Below are 22,902 nucleotides of genomic sequence, written 5' to 3' on the forward strand. Positions count from 1 at the left end.
ATGATCCCTACAGTGATCAAACCCTGAATCCCCATTTTAACTATGGTAGGCACATAACGTACATGGCTTTCGAGACGCGACGGCCATACTTCCATGACGGCCATAGGATGTGTCGGCCATACCGTCACATCGTCCATGGGACATATCGGCCACACATTGTGAGACGTATCGTCCACACTTTAAAAAATTTTTTTTATTGAGGTTATAACATAAAATATAATAATAAAATAAGTATTTATTCATAATAATAACATTAATATGATTTTGTAGTATTTTTTTCTGTACAAGAGATCTTATTTATTCTTGTAAGAGTTATCTTTGCTTGATCATCATCACTCGTGTTTACAACTTGTTGGGGCCATATTATGTAAGTATATTGATTATTTCTTCATTATCAGTTATAAACAATTTCTGAAGAATCATTTTTATTGTAATGTGATAATATGAGGCAGGCATTACCTGTGAAAGGGGACGAAGTCTGTATGAATTATTTTTTTTAATTCAAACATATGTTCAAAAAGAAACGGAAATACCGTAACGTTTCCGGTTTTGGTTCTGTTGTTAGGTGATTTTAGTTGTGACGTTTTTTAAGTTATGACGTCATATTCAATGTAAACAAAGAAACGCTATCATCAGGTAACGTTTTTTCATATCAAATAATTGTTAAAAATGAAATTTGTATTGTGTTCCTTCCTATATTTTACCGTGAGACTGATAAATATACATTTTACTCAAAGTATCATGACAAACGAGACCGGAAGAAGGAGGCAGATTTCTGCGCAGATGCGGGGAAATAAAAAAAGTCTGAAAAAAAAAAAAGTTAACGATTTTGAGTTCATTAGTACAATGAAAATTTCGGGAAATTTTCCCGGATTTTTTTTTTTTTTTTTTTTTTATTTATTTTTCTACCGTAATTGGGGACTTCGTCCCCATATAAAGGCATCTTATTTTATATGAAGTTTAAATTGTAAGAATGTTGACTGTCGCTGTCGATGACAATATATAAATACAAGCACATGTTACAGATCTTTTTATTATATCTGTAAAAAATATATTATTCTAAACAATAAAAATCTTCTCAATCTCAGTCTTGATGAAATTTAAAACAGGACTCAGTGTTAAGGTTAACTCTAAGGAAGGCAGTTCATCAAGTTCGAGTTATATTTGTCATGATCATCAGACACATAGTTTAATAATTCTGTATTTTTTTTTCTTTCTTATAGTTTAAAGTCATTCCATTTGCTGAACATCTTTCCAAGACGGAGACTACTGTAGAATTTTCCAATAACATAACAAATTAACCGTAATATCTGACAGGAATGTGCACCCTAATAACATGATAAAAGATGGCCAGTTTCATTTTTATCATACTGAATGTTCTTTTTGCTTAAGTTTGTTCATTGTGTTGAATACTATTTGTTGACAATTTAAATGTTCCCATTTTTGTGCATTTGTTGATGGAGAATTGTATTATGGACAATCATACCAATATACTCTTAGTATAAGAAAAACAAAAAGATATATAAACCATACATCATACATACACAAAACACTCATATATATTATTCTTTTCGTTCAGGCATGTAGAAAATCAAACACATCGAAATGTAAGAACATACATATATACATATGCCATTGAACATTCATCTTATATACATTTTTTAAATTAACAATCTCATACTTTTTCTCTCATATGCTCATGTCACTCATTCATTTATTCCACTGCATACACATTTCACCCAATATTCAAACATTTATATTCACATTCACACATATAACCTATATCATAAAGCACTAAAATACATAAACATGCAGTTATAAAAGTCACAACATAAACATGCAGTTATAAAAGTCACAACTGAAACAAAAGCACTAAACATACCAAAATATACTATATTATGATCATTTACTTCATGAACTCATTAAAGTTACTATTTTAACAAAGCACTATACACAGAATAAGCACAACCAATAAGTTCTTCAAGTCACTACAATTAACACTTAATCAGACTCGATGTCGGAATCTTCAGAGTCGGACTCTGGGAGGGTCTCTGGTTGTGGAACAGGGGGTGCATACAGATGGCCTACGGAGCGGAGAAAGTCTGATGTTCTGATACTGTCTTCCTCGTACTGGTCCCACAGTGAAGTTAGACGGCCTTGAAGCTGCTTGTATGTGTCTCGTTGATATCGGCTGAGCTGCTGTTCACTCACAAGCTGCTGTGTGATGGACACGGTCTTAGCTTCTTGTTGGAAGGCTGGCACAATCTTGTAAAAATGGAGGTGGTTGTGGGCAGCCTTGCCATTGAAACGCCTATGCCACCCAAAATAAACACAATAATTACTAAAAATTTGAATAAAAACGGAACAATTTTAATGTTAATATTTATAAAAACTCAAATATGATGATAGTATAACTTAAACTTTACCATCCTAAAATAAATAAAATTGTGTATTGTTGCACAAAAAAAGTATAAAAAAAAACGTCAAATATAATATAATATTATATGTCAAAATATAATTCAAAATATATAAATTCACATTAATATTTGTAACATTGTTTGATAATTGGCAATCACGTAAACTAATTAAAGGATTAACACCTCCGAAATTTGTATACTTTGCATTAAACAGAGACACGCGCCCAATGATTGGATTAATATGATTTATGATGGGTCTTTTTTTTATAGTTAATCAGACATAATCATAAATAACGGTTTGAGACCTTTGGCATAACAGGACTTATTCGGAATAATAGTCAACCACAAAAAATGAAAAATTTAGGTTGAATACAATTTTTCTTCTCAAAATAATAAATAAACGTTAAGAAATTAAAACAATTCTGTCGAACACACAACATTTAAAGAAATAATACAATAACGTATATGTACCTCAACCTCCATATCTTGTGGTATGCGGACACATTCTGCACAGTGGAAAATAATGTCGACTTCTTCATTTACCATCAGGCGGTAATCAGTAATTGATATACCTGAAATAACAAGAAATTTAAATATGACATATATATATTTCTTTACAGTCAAGTAATATTAATGCACTGATAATAATGTTAAAGGCCGTAGTAAGGTGACCTATAGTTGTTAATTTCTGTATCATTTGGTCTCTGATGGAGAGTTGTCTCATTGGGAATCATACCACATCTTCTTTTTATATCTATTAATTGATACCTATGGTCCATTTATTGGACAAATGTGTAATGCAAATAACACTTAATATAGATTTAATTCTTATCAGGGAAGGGTCTTAACCAAAATTAAAGTAAAAAAAAAATGTATCTAAAATATGACCGAAAGTACGAAATATGATTCAAAGGAAAAACTAAATTAATAATAAATTTGTAAATACCTGTATTGCAAAGCCTGTGTTGCCATTTATCACAATCCTCACATTGGAGAGCATGTTGTCTTGGTCGGACTTGCTGGTCACATAGCACACAAGGGTACGACATGATGAACAGCAATTTTACAATTGAGTGCCACCGACATTTCTGGTTACTTTTATAAAGCAAGGTCGGTACATCAAAAAGACTGCTCAAACAGCTTGTATTTTTACAAGAATTTCACTACAAAATTTATGTTTGCACTCCGCTTGAACTCAGCTTGGGTGTTGTGTTTTTATAGTGATCTTGAATTGTATTTCCATTACAATTTCTTGACAAAAGCATAATTAATACTTGTGTTCATCAAAGAAGTAATAATAAGCAATCAACAATCTTCTTAAATTTCAAACTTAATCATAACTTGATTACCTTGTTTTATATATTTCAAAACTGAACTTATTGTTTTAATTTTGACAGAAATTAGTCTCCCATTCGGATATAGTCATTCATATTTGTTCATTTTGTTCTGTTTGTTATACGCAAGATATCAAAAAATCATTTAGAAAACAATATGATATTTTAATATTTTATTAGATTAAACACATTCATTTATGATATATATATAATGAGTAAACAAATGATATAACAAAATTAAACATGATAAATAATATAAAAACAGTAAAGTTTATTTAAAAGTTATGATAACCATCTATAAGTATCAAAATAATTCATATATAACATCTATATAAAAAAAAAAAAAAAACGTGGACGATACGTCTTCACAAAGTATGGCCGTTTTTGTCATATGGCCGTTTCATCTTTTCGGGGTATGGCCGTTTCATCCTATGGACGTCATGGCAGTATGGCCGTCACGTCCTGCATCGCGTACATGTACCATTGCAAAAGTTCTGGGGAAAAAAGTATCTGTATCTGTGCTGTATAAGCAACAAAAACAATATATCTCTAAAACTAAATCTGCTCACAAATTTATTCAAACACCATTGGATCAGTAGTGACGTTACCATATTTAGGTATATCTGCTGTCTTTTCTATTCTAATGGTGAATACTTCTAAGAATGACTTATTACAGTTCAGTTTCTTGTATATTCCTCCATTAATTGTGGAGCACTACCCATAGGGTATAATTGTAGCAACTATATACACCTTAGAACATAAGGAAACATTTAATTATGTACAGATTGTATTACTCAAAATTTATTATTAAGTATAGTGATTTCAACAAACCTTTGTCATCAGCTTTAAATCAAACACCTCTACCAGTTTGATACACTTGTCTCTTGAAGATGGCTTCAGAAACTATTATCAGAAGGTTACAAATTGTTTCAAGTACAGTACACCATCGGAATTACTTATAATTAATTATCCTAAATGTGCCTATGAATATACATGATATAAGAGGACAATAAAATGTATATGTTTAGGATGTAAATCTGAACATGCTGTAAGATTTAATTTATACATGAAAGTTATTATTTTTTTTTTCTCAGCATGCGTCAGAAAAGCAATATAATTATTATATTAAATTCAAATCACAGGAACATGTAGACTGACCAAGATTGAATCCTAATACAAATGATAAATGATTAAATTTACTTTTATTTCTAGAATAAATGACTTATTATTCATTATAATCTCTGATATAGCGCTGTAACGAGGGGGCAATAAGTTTTACCCTTGTCCCTCTGTATGTACATCCGATCAAAATTGGTTTCTGCTCTCTCACTTTAGTATGCCTCAACCAAATGTTATGAAACTTATACACAATGCTTATTACCACAAAACATAGATCAAGTTTGAATTTTGGTGGCGTCACTTTAACTGTTCTAGAGTTATGCCCCTTTACAAAGGGAAAAATTGCAGATTTTTTTTTATTAACAACAGCAACGAATATGGGCAGAAAAGCTTTCTCCATTGAATTTTACTTAACTATTGCAATATCTTTTCTTTTTTAAAATAAAAAACATATTGAATTTGTACAACAGAAAAATACGTGAAATAAGGCACTGGAAACAAAAGGCATTATGGCAAAATACCAAAATGATCAAATACTTTCATTGAATGCCATCACTTGGACCTGAAAGAAAAATAAAAAAACCTGAACACTTGCTGACTAGACTTGAAAAGTTATTTGCTAAACTTGGAAGATCAAATTCGTGTCCTTAAATTGCAATTACACATTCATTTGATAATCAGTTTTGAGTATTTGTGTGTTGTAGATGTATGCATGGCATGTATCTGACCAGTTGTTAAGAGAACATCAAGGACTGGAATCCTGTTATTTTGCTGCACAGACAATGAGAACAAAGGTAACATTTAGTGTGTATCTTCAAACAGGTAAAAAGTAATTATACTTTAGGGAACCCTGTATGCAATGTACATTATTATTTTCAATAATAGCACAAGTACATAGAAAAAAATGTACAACATATTTTAAGCAGATTGAGGTGTATAAAGTTTCAGATTCTTACTTTAAAGTTGTATTTGTTAGTCCATAAAAAAAGTTTTTAAAAAATAATGTAGACTGAATAAGAAGATATATTCATTAAGAGGCAGCACAATTGGAGTATAGACCCCTAATTGCATGCAACTTTAAAAATGTTCCAAAGAGCTGCAGATTTCTTGATTTAGGTTGATTGAAAAAGAGTAGTTGACTTGGACATGATATTGAAGTTGATGAGATTTTTCTTTGAATTTTTATCCTCTTGCTGTACATTTTAAATATTAGTAAGGAAATTGTTAAAAAAAATTATGTTGTAATTGGGAAGTGATGATTAAAGAATGATGTTTCATTACCAGAAATTTGAAGCCCAACTATACAATGATATACATAGTATAGGTACATTGAGTTTTTATTATTGGATTACATATTAACTTGCACCTTTTGTCATTTTGTTTCTATAATACGCAGTTACTAAATTATGGACTTGATTGATAGATTTTCTTTTGTGCTTGATATTTTATGGGTAGACACAAAATATGTCATTCAATAACATATCACCGAAACTGTACTAAAGTACAATTTAATTATGTTTAGCCTTAATCAGACAAACATCATCCAATGGTATTTTTAAATGCAGTGTGACTGTTTATAAATTATTCTAAATAGGTGCATTTTAAAAGTAATATGTTAATATTTCAGATACAGTATGCGTTCCATGAGTTACCTGTAAATTCTCACCAGGTAAGTTCACATTAAAACTAGATTTTACAGTAAAAGCAGTCTATTTTCTTTGTTTCTACTAAGTTTTTAGAAGAACTTTTGAATTTCTTTTAACAAACTCCTCAAGGTGACTACATTAATAATCTCTACACATGGATCTTGATTTGCCTAATATTTTGTCTGGACCATTTTAGAGATGAAAAACATATCAATAAATGCAAAGCATCAGCAATAGACATAATAGGGAGTGAATTTTCACTTTTTGTGAAATTCACAATCAAAAAGGCATTTGATTAAAAAAAATAGTTACAAACTGTTCACTTTTGGCTGTTTTCTGCTCTTTGGTCAGGTTGTTGTCTCTTTGACACATTCCCAATTTCCATTCTCTATTCTCTACTATATATACATGATATATATATATATAAAAATATATAAACAAGTCTGAATTGAAAACAACATTCAAACCTATGATTGCGTTGGATAAAATCCGCAATTTTTATACATGTGCATGCAAAACAAATTTCTTGGTAGAGGGGTCTAAATACAGCACAAACAACATCCAAAAGACCAAAAAGGTGAAGAAGTATATTTTAACAAAATGCATTTGACTAGCATGTCAAACAACGGATGTTCTTTTAAAAACACTGCTGACTGCCATGGTGATTGCCAAATAAAAACGGATCACAAGATGTAACAAAATGGATCATGATTATTAATTTAATACCAAACAGAAAACAATAAACTTGCGGAAAAGATGGTATTCGCAAATATGAGGTGCAAAAATTGGTACACCATATCTGGATTTCGACAATTAATGTCTCTTCAGTGATGTTAGGAATCGAAACGGCATTTGGAAGGCCATATAATTTACCTCAATTTAGGATAGACTCTTGAATTTTGAAGAGTTGAAATAGGATGAACGGATTATATAAACCCGAAGGCAAATATAATACAAGCCCATACGAAAAAATATAAACAAGTCTAAATTTAAAACAATGTTCAAACCTATGATTGCGTTGGATAAGAACCCCAATTTTTATACGTGTGCATACAAAACAAATTTCTTGGAAGAGGGGTCTAAATACAGCACAAACAACATTTTCCAAAAGACCAAAAAGTGAAAAAGTATATATATAATATATAAAGATTTTTTTAAAATTTCTTTGTTATTTCCCTGTTTGTTTCAGTCATTAAGAGATTCGTTGCTGGATCACGGTGGGAAATTGAATGCAGAATCCCCCCCAGCCATTGTTACACAGGTTTGTGAAGTATTAGTACACATTTGTGCCACAAAAAATTGTAACATTTATTTGCAGTTAAAGTTCTAGTTTAAAGTTGTAAATACGTACAAACATTGAGTTTATTCTGTCTATATGCTGAATAATTTTTTCGCTAAAAAAAGAAATAAGTAAGCACCTAGTTGGAACTCACTTCTATTAAAATTTGATGGGTGGTGATTATTTTAGAAAGATAACCTGAATAAATATAGGAAATAATGAATTATAATTTATGTATGATGGGGTAAAAAATTGCCCTCGACTCCTCCCCTACATTTCTGGAACAGCACAAAGCAATCTGGTTAACTTGTCTGATTAAATAGCCATGGTCATATCATGATTGTTTCAAATGTGACTTTATTTCAGCTAAGCTTAGCTTTGGCAGACCTTGCATTACAGATGGCATCCTGGAAGGACCCCATCATGGATCTTGTTCAGAGGTTTGTTCTTTGGTCTTCTTTTTAGAAACAAATCTAAGGCTCAAACATTGTTTTACTAATAAATGTTGTGACTTAATTTTTTTTTGAGTCATTTTGTATTGTCTTATGTTACAGCTACTTATACAGTTCTTCTAAATGTTTACTTTTGACAGACCTCATATTACTCTAGCAGTTTAATTTGAATTTGTTTGATTGATGTTTGAAATATGCAGTTTGGACAATTATTAAAAACATTTTTTATTGTGTTACATACATATAAATAAATTACTCCTCCTATGGGCCATTTGAGCTATTGCCATCACTTGGCCTCTGTTGACCACCTGATTATAAAAATGGATTTACACATGTTTTTAACATCAGTATACTACTGATGCCTCTTACTTTATACAGTACTTACATGTACCAGAACACTTATAAAAAATGTAATCTTTTTAACCTGGATTGAGAAAAATGTATGTATATGTGTTTTTAGCTCACCTGGCCCAAAGGGCCAAGTGAGCTTTTCTCATCACTTGGCGTCCGTCGTCGTTAACTTTTACAAAATTCTTCTCCTCTGAAACTACTGGGCCAAATTTGACCAAACTTGGCCACAATCATCATTGGGGTATCTAGTTTAAAAAATGTGTCCGGTGACCGGCCAACCAACCAAGATGGTCGCCATGGCTAAAAATAGAACATAGGGGTAAAATGTAGACTTTGGCTTATATCTCTGAAACCAAAGCATTTAGAGAAAATCTGACGTGGGGTAAAATTGTTTATCAGGTCGAGATCTATCTGCCCTGAAATTTTCAGATGAATCTAGCAACCCGTTGTTGGGTTGCTGTCCCCGAATTGGTAATTTTAAGGAAATTTTGCCGTTTTTGGTTATCTTGAATACTATTATAGATAGAGATAAACTGTAAACAGCAATAATGTTCAGCAAAGTAAGATCTACAAATAAGTCAACTTGACCAAAATGGTCAGTTGACCCCTTAAGGAGTTATTGCCCTTTATAGTCAATTTTTAACCATTTTTCGTAAATTTTTGTAATCTTTTACAAAAATCTTCTCCTCTGAAACTACTAAAACAAATGTAACCAAACTTGTCCACAATCATCATTAGGGTATCTAGTTTAAAAAATGTGTCCGATGACCCCGCCCGCGAACCAAGAAGGCCGACATGGCTAAAAAATAGTACATAGGGTAAAATGCAGTTTTTAGCTCATATCTCTGAAACCAAAGCATTTAGAGCAAATCTGACATGGGGTAAAATTGTTTATCAGGTCGAGATCTATCTGCCCTGAAATTTTCAGATGAATCTAGCAACACGTTGTTGGGTTGCTGACCCTGAATTGGTAATTTTAAGAAAGTTTTGTAGCTTTTGGTTATTATCTTGAATATTATTATTATAGATAGAGATAAACTGTAAACAGCAATAATGTACAGCAAAGTTAGATCTACATTTAAGTCAACATGACCAAAATTGTCAATTGACCCCTTAAGGAGTTATTGCCCTTTATAGTCAATTTTTTACAATTTTCATAAATTTTGTAAATTTTTGTAAATTTTTACAAAATATTTTCCATTGTAACTACCGGGCCAAGTTCATTATAGATAGAGATAATAGTAAGGAGCAAGAATATTCAGTAAAGTAAGATCTACAAACACATCACCATCACCAAAACACAATTTTGTCATGAATCCATCTGTCTCCTTTGTTTAATATGCACATAGACCAAGGTGAGCAACACAGGCTCTTTATAGCCTCTAGTTTATGCCCCCGCCACTAGGTGAATGGGGCATTAAATGGTACCCGTGACCTTCCGTCTTTCCATCCCTCCTCCCGTCCCATTTTTGTTTCCGCACTCTGACGTAAGTTTGCGTCATGCAAATTTTATGAAACTCATACATAATGCGGAGAACCAAAACTTCCAGACAGAGTTCAACTTTGGGCAGTGAGTCACTTACTGTTCTAGAGTTATGCCCCTTTATAGCTTAGAAAATTGCAAATTTTTTTGTGTCCGCACTAGCAGTGACATCAAATGCTCTCAAAAAGTGTTTTCACATATTATAAGCAAGATAGACAAATTCTTCTTTCATTTTTACATTTATTTCAATATGGAGCTGCAGTTATATATTTTGTTCTAATTTTATGAAAACAATGAATTTTTCATTGATTTAATTCTCTCTTTTTTTATAGATATGGAAGCAATCCACAGAATTTACCTTTCTTGTTAGAGGTGCTGACAGTATTACCAGAAGAAGTAAGTCATTATACCTAATTTTTGTTTCAGGGCTGTTCCATAAATTAAACGCATGGCGGCATGAGAGGCATTTTTTAAAGACCTTGACCACTCATAAAATAAAAAATTTCATTTTACTCATTATTTTTAAAAAATTTTGAGAAAAATGCATCCATCCATATTTGATTAATTTGAGTGCCTCCTACCCCCTTCCATCTGATAAATTTTGAAATAGCCCTAAATTTTTTTGGTCTTGAAGATGCATATTTTTGATAATTTCTACACTTTTGATGGTTTTACATGATATACTTACAATCCAGTCATACTTTTAATAAGTATATTGCTAGATTTTAAGAAGACGTGAATATAGCATTGCTGAAAACTGGAAATACAAATATAATGTCTTTAGTTAGTGACATGTATGCGTTTTTTATTTTGACAGGTGAATAGTAGATCATTGAGATTAGGTGCTAATAGAAGAACTGAAGTAACAGAGGAATTTAGAAAATCCTCACCAGTAATTCTACAGTTATTGGTAAGTTATATATTTTATCCAAAATTATTCTTCAGCTATTTTAAAAACAAGAAAATCACACGGTTTTATATTGTTTAGGTAATAAACACTTTTTTTTTGCTGATGTTTCAAGTTTTATTTTCTAGAATGATATCAATTCAGGAAACCCAAGGGATTTGATTATTTTCTTTGTAAACATCATAAAGAGCAGACACATTTTATACTACATTTAGAGTATGATCCATCTATTTTTTTTCCATATGTACAATTATTCAATCAAGATGTTCTCAATATTACCCCCCAAAAAATATTTTAAGTTGTGGATTTTTTTATCTGATTTAAAAAAAATTTAATGAAGTTGTCATTGTAAATTTTGTTATTCCACAGAAATACAAAGGGGAATGATTGAGGCTCAAAAAGTAGTTTGATATAAAAATAAGAAGGTTGCCTATAAGACTACTATCACACAGAGACCAAGGAATAGGATGTCACCTTAATACCTTAAACAACAAAGACCAATACCCTATAAACATGTTTGTTAGCGCTCAATCCTACCCAATATAAAATTAAGGAGATGTGGTATGATTGACAATGAGACAACTATCCACCAAAGTTCAAATGAAGTGGAAGTCCACCTAACTTGGGATTGTGATGTACATATAACAGCACACTGTAAAAATCAGTTGGAAAAGACTTGACTTTTAAGACCCTTACTAAGCACAAAAAATTAACAAGAAGACAACCAACACACAAAGTACCAACCTAATGGTACTCACAGCTATGAAAAGCTAGTTCAGAGCCCGATTTCAACTAATAAATGAACTATGTAACTCTTCTACATGTTTATATGCCTAAACAAGCCACAAGTCTGTTCAGTGGTTATTTTTGTTTTCATCTTGTTTGAAAAAATTGTAGTGTCAATGGCAGATCATTGGTAGCCTGTATTGAATTCCAAGCTTTGCATGATTTTGAGTTGACATTTGGTATCAACACTTATCTTTTACTGAAGACTGTGTAGAGAACTATGTATGTCTGTTCGTTTTTGTTAATTGTGATGTTTGTTTGCTGTTTCATTGACATATGCCCACATCACTGGTTTTATTTTTACTTAAGGATGCATGTGGTGAAAGCTGTGTGGGTGATACAAAGGGACAGATGAAGATATTTAGGTGTCTAGGAAGTTGGTTTAGTTTAGGTGCACTCTCAGAAGAACTGATTATTGGAAGTAAACTAGTCACAGCTCCATTTCAGGCATTGGTATGTAAATAAAGTATTGTACTGTTCCTAGATTTATTCCTTTGTAGATCTACTGTCTTTAGTCATTGCCAATGACAATTACAAATTAGTAGTTGTCCCCCCGTGCAATATGTTGCGGGGGACATGGAAATACCGGGCTTCCTTCCATCCGTCTGGCCTTATTAACGCTCTCACGTGTACAATTCTTGCCTGATTTTTATGAAACTTATGTCATAGATTTATATCAGCAATGTCTTGGACGAGTTCGAAGATCAGTGCTGATCAATTATTTTTAAAAGAGAAATGCCCTTTGGAAACATTAATTTTATGGAAAACTTCATTGTTAGCGCTCTCATGTGTACAATTCTTGCAAGAATTTTCTGAAACTTATATCATAAGTTTATATTAGCAATGTTTTGGACGAGTTGGAAAATCAGTGCCGATCACTTATTATACGACCGCAAAAATTAAAAATTTTTTGGTCGTATATTGGTATGACGTTGGCGTCGTCGTCGTCGTCGTTGTCGTCGTCGTCGTCGTCGTCCGGCGTCGTCCGGCGTCGTCCGAAGACACATTGGTTTTCGCACTCTAACTTTAGTTTAAGTGAATGGATCTCCATGAAATTTCACCATAAGGTTCAATACCACAAAAGGAAGGTTGGGATTGATTTTGGGGGTTATGGTACCAACAGTTAAGGAATTAGGGGCCACAAAGGGGCCAAAAATAAGCATTTTTGTAACTTTCAGAAAATAACTTGTGTGTAAGTGTATGGATCTCTCTGACATTGTACCACAAGGTTCCATATCACAAAGGGAAGGCTGTAATTGATTTTGGGGGTAATTGCCTCAAAATTTTAGGAATTAGGGGCCAAAAAAGGGGCAAAAAACAAGCATATTTCTAGTTTCATGACAATAACTTGTGTGTAAGTGTTTGGATATTTCTGAAATTGTACTACAAGGTTCCATATCACAAAGGGAAAGCTGGAATTGAGTTTGGGGGTAATTGCCCGAAACGTTTAGGAATTGGGGGCCAAAAAGGGGCCAAAAATAAGCATTTTTCTAGTTTCCAGACAATAACTTGTGTTCAAGTGTATGGATCTCTCTGAAATTGTACTGCAAGGTACCATACCACAAAGGGAAGGCTGGGATTGAGTTTGGGGGTGATGAATCATAAGGGGGTTCAAAAAATTGGGGGGGGATTTTTTTTTTTTTTTTTTTTTCTTTTTTTCCTTTTTTTTTTCTTTTGAAATTTTCCATTTTAAGTTGGTTATTTCTGATTTATATTTAAAAGCAAATAATAATGATATGGTAGGAGATACACACCAAACAGGATGTGTAAATTATTATATAATAAGTATTGTGCAATAGCAAGAAATTTTCAATTGCACAGTATTGCACAATAGCAAGAAATCTTCAATTGCACAGTATTGCGCAATAGCAAGAAATCTTCAATTTAACAGTATTGCGCAATAGCAAGAAATATCCAATAGCACAATATTGCGCAATAGCAAGAAATTGTCAATTGTACAGTATTGCGCAATAGCAAGAAATATTCAATTGCACAGTATTGTGCAAAAGAAGATACTTCGTATAAATTGCTTATTTCTTGATCAATTTCAATGGGGTTTTATTCTTGAATTCTTGGGGTTCTTTAATATGCTGAATCTAACCGTGTATTAAGTTTTTGGATTTTGGGCCCCGTTTTTAAATTGGTCCACATTGAGGTCCAAAGGGTCCAAAATTTAACTTTGTTTGATTTCATCCAAAATTGAATTATTGGGGTTCTTTGATATGCCGAATCTAACCGTGTATTTAGATTTTTAATTTTGGGTCCGGTTTTTTAAATTTGTCTACATTAAGGTCCAAAGGGTCCAAAATTAAACTTAGTTTGATTTTAACAAAAATTGAATTCTTAGGGTTCTTTGATATGCTGAATCTAAACATGTGTTTAGATTTTTGATTATGGGCCCAGTTTTCAAGTTGGTCCAAGTTGGGGTCCAAAATTAAACTTTGTTTGATTTCAACAAAAATTGAATATATGGGGTTCTTTGATATGCTGAATCTAAACATGTATTTAGATTTTAGATTTTTGGCCCAGTTTTCAAGTTGGTCCAAATTGGGGTCCAAAATTAAACTTTGTTTGATTTCAACAAAAAATTGAATATATGGGGTTCTTTGATATGCTGAATCTTACCATGTATTTAGATTTTTTATTTGTGGGCCCGCTATCAAATTGGTTCATATTGAGGTCAAAAGGGTCCAAAATTAAACTTTGTTTGATTTCATCAAAAATTGAATTATTGGGGTTCTTTGATATGCCAAATCTAACTGTGTTTTTAGATTTTTAATTTAGGGTCCCGTTTTTTAAATTTGTCTACATTAAGGTCCAAAGGGTCCAAAATTAAACTTAGTTTGATTTTAACAAAAATTGAATTCTTCGGGTACTTTGATATGCTGAATCTAAACATGTGTTTAGATTTTTGATTATGGGACCAGTTTTCAAGTTTGTCCAAGTTGGGGTCCAAAATTAAACTTTGTTTGATTTCAACAAAAATTGAATATATGGGGTTCTTTGATATGCTGAATCTAACCATGTATTTTGATTTTGGACATTGGACCATAATAGGTAAATTAAAAAAATTGAAGTTCTTAGACCACATTCTTTCTGTGTCAGAAACCTATGCTGTGTCAAATATTTAATCACAATCCAAATTCAGAGCTGTATCAAGCTTGAATGTTGTGTCCATACTTGCCCCAACTGTTCAGGGTTCGACCTCTGCGGTCGTATCAAGCTGCGCCCAGCGAAGCATTTTATTTTTAAAAGAGTTATGCCCCCTTGGAAATTATATTGAAAATTGCATTGATAGTGCTCTCATTTGTACAATTCTTGCTAGATTTTTATGAAACTTATATCATAGGTTTATATTAGCAATGTCTTGGACGAGTTCGAAAATCAGTGCCGATCAATTAATTTTAAAAGAGTTATGCCCTTGGAAATAAAAATTATATGGAGAATTGCATTGTTAGTGCTATCATATGTACAATTCTTGCCAGAATTTTATGAAACTTAAATCATAGGTTTGTATTAGCAATGTCTTGGAAATATTAATTATATGGAAAATTGCCTTATGAGCGCCATAATGTGTACAACTCTTGTCAGATTTTTATGAAATTTATATTATAGGTTTATATCATCAATGTACTTGAAGAGTTCAAAAATCAGTGCCGATCAATTATTTTTAAAAGAGTTATGCCCCTTGAAAATATTGATTATAAGGAAAATTGCAATGTGATCGCTCTTATGTGTTCAATTCTTGACAGAATTTGATGAAACTTATACCATAGGTTTATAACAGCAATGTCTTTGACACTTTCGAAAATAAGTTCTGATCAAATAATTTTAAAGAGTTATGCCTCTTGGAAATATAAATTATAATGGAAATCACATTGCATTTGCTCTGAAGCCTTCATATCTCTTAAGATATTAATAAAAAGTTTTGAAGAACAAAAAAAAATGTTTTTTTTAATTATTGCCCTTGTACCTTGGATAGATAAGATATGTGCAACGCGGGGGACATTGGAACTCTGTTCTTTTATTTGATTGCATTACATGCTTTAAACATTATATTGATTCTTTGATAAGTATTTACTGAGATTGAGACATGCTGATGGAAAGGTGTTTCAAGAACATTTTAGTTTTAATATTGAGTATTGAAGTCCAATTTTTTTACAGGTCATACCAGAATGTCCTGCCATGTTACATGAAGCAGCAACAGATTGTATATGTTCAGCTTTATACAGTGTAGAGGTATGATACTGAAACATACTTATTATTATGATTTTCTATAGATTCATGTCAAATTCTCAGTAGTTCAGTTTTTAGGTACTGATATGAAATAATTGTTTTTATGAAATTTATGTAATTTAAGAAATATTGTAATGGAGAATTATTTAAATTTCAATGCATACATTGATTTCGTTCATATGAACTTGTATATTATCATCATGCAGGTTATCAAATGATTGAATTTGAAAGCGGTTTTGTATCCAAATGGTTCCCTTTGGTGCTCCCATCATTTCTACAATTTTTGTTTATAATTTATGAACAGTTTAACTTGGGTATAAGCCATGTCTTTATATCAACAGGATTTAAAGTCACATCTACGTTTAGCTGAAGCCTTATACAATGGCGTAAAGACTTTACCAGATGCCTACCATATGTCTGTAGCACTGGATGATACAGATAAGTATGTATTATTGTAAAATATTCAAATTATAAAAACACAGGGATTGTGTTGGGTATAATTTATTAAGCAGTAAAAATTTGGCAAACTTACATCCTTTTGGTATAAAATGTCATGAAAAAGAGAGGGGAAAGATACCTAAGGGACATTCAAACTCGTAAGTTGAAAATAAACTGATAACGCCATGGCTAAAAAAGAAAAAAACAAATAGACAAACAACAGTACACAAACGCAACATAGAAAACTAAAGACTGAGCAACATGAACCCCACCAAAAATGGGGTGATCTCATGTGCTCCGGAAGTGTAAGCAGATCCTGCTCCACATGTGGCACCCGTGGTCTTGCTCATGTTAGTACAAACTGTGTTATAAATCTAATTCGGTAGGTCACATTCGGGGAAAGTTACATATTTGCTCTGCTATCATCCCTTACAAAACATTTTATATGTAATCGGATATACAGGAGTATTTACATATTATATTTTAGTTGTGTTCTGCATGGTCAATTGTCAATTTTTTACCAAAAAACAGTTATCTTAGACTTTATAGAAAATCATCTGAATGAAGTTTATTGACTTATTTTTTCATTTCAATAATTTTATCTTATCTCTCAGAATTTCATAATATTTTTTTTGTATTTTCAGATCAATAAATTATTGCAGAATTTTTACAGAACTTGCAGAGTCATTTTTAGAACAAATAGTTAACACACCTAATCAGGTAAGTAGTGTCATCTGTGGTTTGTACACTTAAATTGATATTACTATCTTGTGTCCCTTTTTAGGGGAGAAAACAAATCCCTGGAAATTTACAAATAGCCACTACAAACCTTTGGATAACGATAAAAGTTGAAATAATGCTGTGCTGACAGTTTTTTTAATATACCTGCGTTGCCAAATGCGAAAGTAGGTCTAGTATTAAGAGCTTGACTCCATCCATCCGAAAGACCTTTGATAGAGAACTTTTGTCAAAGTTTTCTTGGCTTCAATGTGCTGGTGTGATTTTATATTTGGTCTGCAGCTTGATAATGTTGAGTTGTACTGTGTAAGCAATTTTCAAATCTGCCTTGAAGCTACTTCCTGTTTGCCAATAGTTTGAAATTTTACATCACTCATTTTAAATTTGCACAATGATTATTATGCTAAATGAATTGTTATATTCAAACATTTTCATTCATTTGAATGGTATTTTGATCACTATCTTCTCAATGATTGTAAATTGAAACTTTTGATTATTGCAATTGAAAAACACAAAAAATATAATTTTAATAGAACAATAATAACTTTTACAATGTTTACAGAGTGAACTTCTAATAAACTATGGCTTTCAGTTAAATTGATGCAAGAGTCTTTTGGACCTTTAAAAATATTGTCCACCACTTATGAAGTATATGTACTTGAATAGCATGTAAATTTACTTTTTGGTGGCAGTATATAAATTATTGTTACGTTACTTTTTCAGGGATTCACTGGAGATTTAGGAATTTTAGATTTATTACTTACATGTGTTGGTCATCATTTATATGAGGTAAGTCAAGAAGAGTACTTAAGTTCATTGATGTTGACTTCCGGTAAGGGCTTATTTTGACCTAAAATTTGAAGTACATGTGATGGAAGATTTTTGACATTTTTTAAACACTAAAGTGTTTTCTTCATTCGATTTAATTAGTTTATGTAAAAGACTTGAACTGAATTGGACAATAAAGACGCCTAAATTCAAGCTTAAATATGAAAATCTATCAAATATGCCACAAAATGTCACTTTTCAAATGGTTTTTGTCTAAATTGGAAATGGCCCCATTCATGTTCAGTCTCAACCTTTATATATGTTATGTATCATCATCAAATACAACATATATTTAAATATTAAGACTGAACACAAGTGCGGCCACTTCCATTTCAGACAAAACCGTCTAAAAATTAGCACAAATGCTAAAATTGTGAATATTTCAGTAATTTTTCATGAATTAATGATGCTAATGCCTGATGCATGTGCAGTGTAATGTCAAAAACCAGCCCATATTTATGTAACAAAAGTATTCTTCTTTCCAATAAATAGCTGAAAGTTTACATTTTTAACAAATTTTTTAAATGCTATATTTTGGGGCCGGAAAGGCATTTGCAACTCTTCATCATTTTTTGAAGGACCTATTTTTTTTAGGAATCTTGCTTCACAGATATATTAAATGTAATAATGCGAAGTATAATTCTTAACAAAGAAGAACATAAATTTGTCAAATTAATCTCCTTGTTCAGTTGGCAACTAGCACACAGGGATAAACCTATATAGAATGGTTGTACTATATAAGACAGTTGTAAACAACTAGATAGTGCAATTAAAATATTGCTGGACATGGAAAATGTCTGTTCTGGCTTTGAAAGAACATGAGCAATACTATCTGACAGTTTTTATGCCCCCCCGTGCCGCAGAGGGCATTAAGTTTTACCCTTGTCCGTCTGTACGTCCGTACATACGTACGTCCCAATGTTGGTTTCCGTTCTCTAACTTTAGATTGCCTCAACCAAGTTTTATGAAACTTCACAATGCTTATTACCACAAAATTCAGATCAAGTTTGAATTTTGGTAGCGTCACTTTAACAGTTCTAGAGTTATGCCCCTTTACAATTGGAACAATTGCTAAATTTTTCGTTTCCATTCTCTAACTTTAGTTTGTCTTGACCAAACAGTATGAAACTTATACACAATGCTTATTACCACAAAATACAGATCAAGTTTGAATTTTGGGGGTGTCACTTTTATTATTCTAGAGTTATGCCCCTTTCCAAATGGAAAAATTGCTGAATATTTCGTTTCCGTTCTCTTACTTAAGTTTGCCTCAACCAAATGTTATGAGACTTATACACAATTGTTATTACCACGAAAACTCAGATCAAGTACAAATTTGGATAGCTTCACTTTTACTGTTCTTCGGTTATGTCCCTTTATAACTTTATATGATATGCAAGCGGGGGCATCATCTGTGTCCCATGGACACATTCCCCATTTATTTCAATTTATTATGATTTGAACATTGACTCACACTCTGCTACAAATATGAACTCTTTGAATAAGCAGGAATGTTTGCATTGTTGACATAAAGTGTGTTCTAGATAAGTCTATTTTATTAGGCACAAGAACTCATTCCATACAAAATCTTTGTCTCACTTTTCTTTACTTTCCTGTAGACACTTGTTGGGTGATTTCACTTTACATTTTGTACTTAACATGTAGTGTGTATTATGTGTGTATTTGAAATATATGCATCCATCACTGATGTCCAGTGTGATTATCTAGGTGGCAGAAATAACATTTAATGTATGGTACAGATTATCTGAAGAATTGTATCAAAGACATGAAGATCCTGCTATAGAAACATTTAAACCTTACATTCAAAGGCTTATAGTTGCAATGTGTCGGCACTGTCAGATGGATCAAGATCATGTGAGTCTTAAAGTGCAAACATGTTTTATTTTATAAATTCAGTATATCATATTAAAATCATTTTAAATCCATCTATGTTTGATAATTGTATTAAGAATGATTTGGGAAATTATTTTGATTCTGATTCTACTTCTACAGCTTGGCTGAAATTCATTTTCACTTCACTAAACATTGAAAGTTACAGCTGAAATTTCTTTATGTGAACATGTTAAAAATAATGAGACTTTTATATTTTTCTGCAAATATGTGACTATATTAGTATTGCAATACAACATACACAAATACATTTTATGTGTTGAAACTGTATGCATTTCTGAATTTAATTCAAAGGGCTTCACAAAACTAAAAACACAAGATTTTTTTAAATCTCTATGACACATCATGTACATGTATAAGAATGTTGTTCTGGTCAGATTTGACTTTTACTTGCTTGGACAACAAGGCTTTTTATGACCATGAATGCATATTTATCGTATAACAGTAGTTTTTGTGATAAGTTGATTGTTGGTTTTGAGTACTACAACAATTTATTTTATTTGTAGGATGGTATTCCAGGTGAATCTGATGATTTTGGAGAATTTAGAGTTAGGGTATCAGAATTAATTAAAGATGTCATATTTATTGTTGGTTCATCAAATTGTTTTGCACAGGTAATGTACATTCTATGTTATTGGTGACTTTGTAGAAATATATTATGCAGTATAGTAATTTTTCACTAAGAAGCATTATTCAGGGGGTAACAATTTCTGTGGATTAAGGAAATTTCTTTAGTTGAATATTTAAATAAATGTTTACCTATTAGCACAACATCCATGAAAGCTGATACCCCTCAAATACTTATAAATCCACAGTAAATTAGTCCTTGTTATGTTAAGAAAATGTCTCTTCAATCTTTTCTGTTTTGAAAATGAAGAATTGTTAGGTATTTATTCTGACAATTTCTTCTTTTTCTCTTTCAGATGTATGAAAACTTAAAGCAACAAACAGAGAGCACTTCTTGGGATGTTACAGAGGCCACATTGTTCATTATGACAGCTGTGGCAAAAAATATCTTACCGTAAGTTTTATAATTATTGTAATTGATTGGCATGACACGACCTATCGAGTGTGTGTTTTTTGGGACTTTCCTTTACTTGAGTGACTTCTAAAGGTGAAGGGGAGACATTTATTTTCGTCAGTTAAAAACAGTCCCACCTAGTTAATTTATGTTTAGCTTGATTTAATTATTTTAATGTCTTATCATTGTTAACAAATTTATCTTGAAAGGTGATTTTGATCTTAATGGTTAATGTTGATGTGGACCCTATGGCTAAAAAGGCTGTGTTTATTCCTCAAAATTCACTCTTAGCACAGACAAACCTGTGCATCTGGAATAGTTTTAAGGCATAGCATGCCCTAGATAAATAAAATTGAACATGAACCTTAAGAATAATGTGTTATAGAGTCAAAAGAAGTTCTTTCACTACTCACTAGTGGCATGCTAATTTATGCAAGGCTGTAATTGTAATTGTTTCTAACATACATTTGAAATTGTGTCTTCTTTGCCACTGAAAAAAAAAAAACACTATTTGATTCAATAATCAATTTTGCATGTATTGATAAGAAAATTTATTCATTATTTTATTTGTTACATGTGAACTCATACTTTCAGGGAAGAAAATGAAATAGTACCAGAAGTAGTGAAGGCTATTTTATCAATACCACCAACTGCACATATAGCTGTTAGATACACAAGTATACAATTGTTTGGAGAACTTTGTGAATGGATAGAAAAACATCCAGACTATTTAGGTAAATAATAGATACATGCATAATGAATTTTGATATATATTACATGTATGAATTTTAAATGATGAGTTTGGTTAGGAAAACATATCTTCCTAAAGACCATTAACTTGTGTTAGCTATCAGGCTAAAATCTGCCTAAGCACATGGGTAGTGTACCAAAGCAGGGTTTATTCAATTTGCAATACCATGTTATTTCATTGAATTTATATGTATTATTTACTATGGACAATTATCCCTGATCTATCAGTTAATATACTAAATAAGGTGTATTTGTCTTAATTTTGTATTGCTCGGTTTCAAAAATATTTAAACTGTGTTTCAGATCCAATACTACAGTTTTTATTAGCTGGTTTACAACAGCCAAAGTTAGCTTCAGCTGCTGCTACATCAGTACAGAGTATATCAACCACTTGTAAAGGAAAAATGAGGGATCACTTCCAAGGACTTATAAATATAGCACAGGCTATTGACACACTACATCTTTCTAATGAAGCTGTTATAGGTTTTCTAAAAGGTATGAAATTTTGTGTATTAATATATCGTACAGTACAGGTTTATTATGTTTTGTTCTTACGTCAAGAAAGTTGGTGCTTTAAATGTATTTTGTCATAGCAAAAACATTTGTTAATTTCATCATAAAAAAGACCATTTATCGTTATTTACACCATAAAAAGAAAACATTTGTTAATTTCATCATAACAACGACCATTTATCGTTATTTACACCATTAAAAAAAAAATTTGTTAACATAAACAGCTGTTGTTTATTTCATCATAACAAAATGTACCCCCCAAGGGTGACTGGGAATTAGAAATTTGGTCACCATTGGTGTTCCTCTGACCGGCAGTTAAACCCTCGCCAAAGTGGGGCATCCGTTCGGCTGTTCTGGATGTACAAGTTGGCAGTCACATCCTGTCAGAATGGGGACGTTAAATCAGATGCCTGTGTAAAGAGAGTGCCACGCACTTTGCACGTTAAGAACCCTTGCAACAACTCTTAAAGGGCTTTGTAAGTGGCCTGTTGCAAGGCTAAATTTCTGTCCCTATCCAATATACCATCATTTTCCCATGGCTGTCCAAATTTCCCTGACCTTCATCCTGGATGGCCTCTATTACAGTATATTGTTAATTTGTTCTCGTCCTGAACATGCATGAAATATTTGCCACTGGACATTAGCAACTAACATTCAATCAATCAATCATAACAAAATTATTGTTGATTTCAT

General features: G+C 31.9%; 1 protein-coding gene and 1 long non-coding RNA gene across 2 annotated transcripts in view; both read left to right on the plus strand.

Annotated features, from left to right (window-relative positions):
• LOC127725869 (transportin-3-like) overlaps positions 1-22,902 on the plus strand; it is a 40,937-nt gene that overhangs the window by 703 nt on the left and 17,332 nt on the right. Inside the window, exons 2-17 of the mRNA XM_052233205.1 lie at positions 5,575-5,664; positions 6,498-6,539; positions 7,706-7,777; positions 8,162-8,235; positions 10,414-10,477; positions 10,899-10,991; positions 12,084-12,227; positions 15,939-16,013; positions 16,352-16,452; positions 17,093-17,168; positions 17,910-17,975; positions 19,743-19,889; positions 20,432-20,539; positions 20,849-20,946; positions 21,541-21,680; positions 22,000-22,191. Coding sequence (XP_052089165.1) covers positions 5,575-5,664; positions 6,498-6,539; positions 7,706-7,777; positions 8,162-8,235; positions 10,414-10,477; positions 10,899-10,991; positions 12,084-12,227; positions 15,939-16,013; positions 16,352-16,452; positions 17,093-17,168; positions 17,910-17,975; positions 19,743-19,889; positions 20,432-20,539; positions 20,849-20,946; positions 21,541-21,680; positions 22,000-22,191 — 1,582 coding nt within the window. The remainder of the gene's footprint in view (positions 1-5,574; positions 5,665-6,497; positions 6,540-7,705; positions 7,778-8,161; positions 8,236-10,413; positions 10,478-10,898; positions 10,992-12,083; positions 12,228-15,938; positions 16,014-16,351; positions 16,453-17,092; positions 17,169-17,909; positions 17,976-19,742; positions 19,890-20,431; positions 20,540-20,848; positions 20,947-21,540; positions 21,681-21,999; positions 22,192-22,902) is intronic.
• LOC127725874 (uncharacterized) lies at positions 71-1,450 on the plus strand. The gene is made up of 2 exons (XR_007993243.1): positions 71-367; positions 1,224-1,450. It is a non-coding gene; the product is annotated as an uncharacterized LOC127725874 (long non-coding RNA).

This window comes from Mytilus californianus, unplaced genomic scaffold (assembly GCF_021869535.1).
Source record: "Mytilus californianus isolate M0D057914Y unplaced genomic scaffold, xbMytCali1.0.p SCAF_15, whole genome shotgun sequence".
Classification (NCBI taxonomy): domain Eukaryota; kingdom Metazoa; phylum Mollusca; class Bivalvia; order Mytilida; family Mytilidae; genus Mytilus; species Mytilus californianus.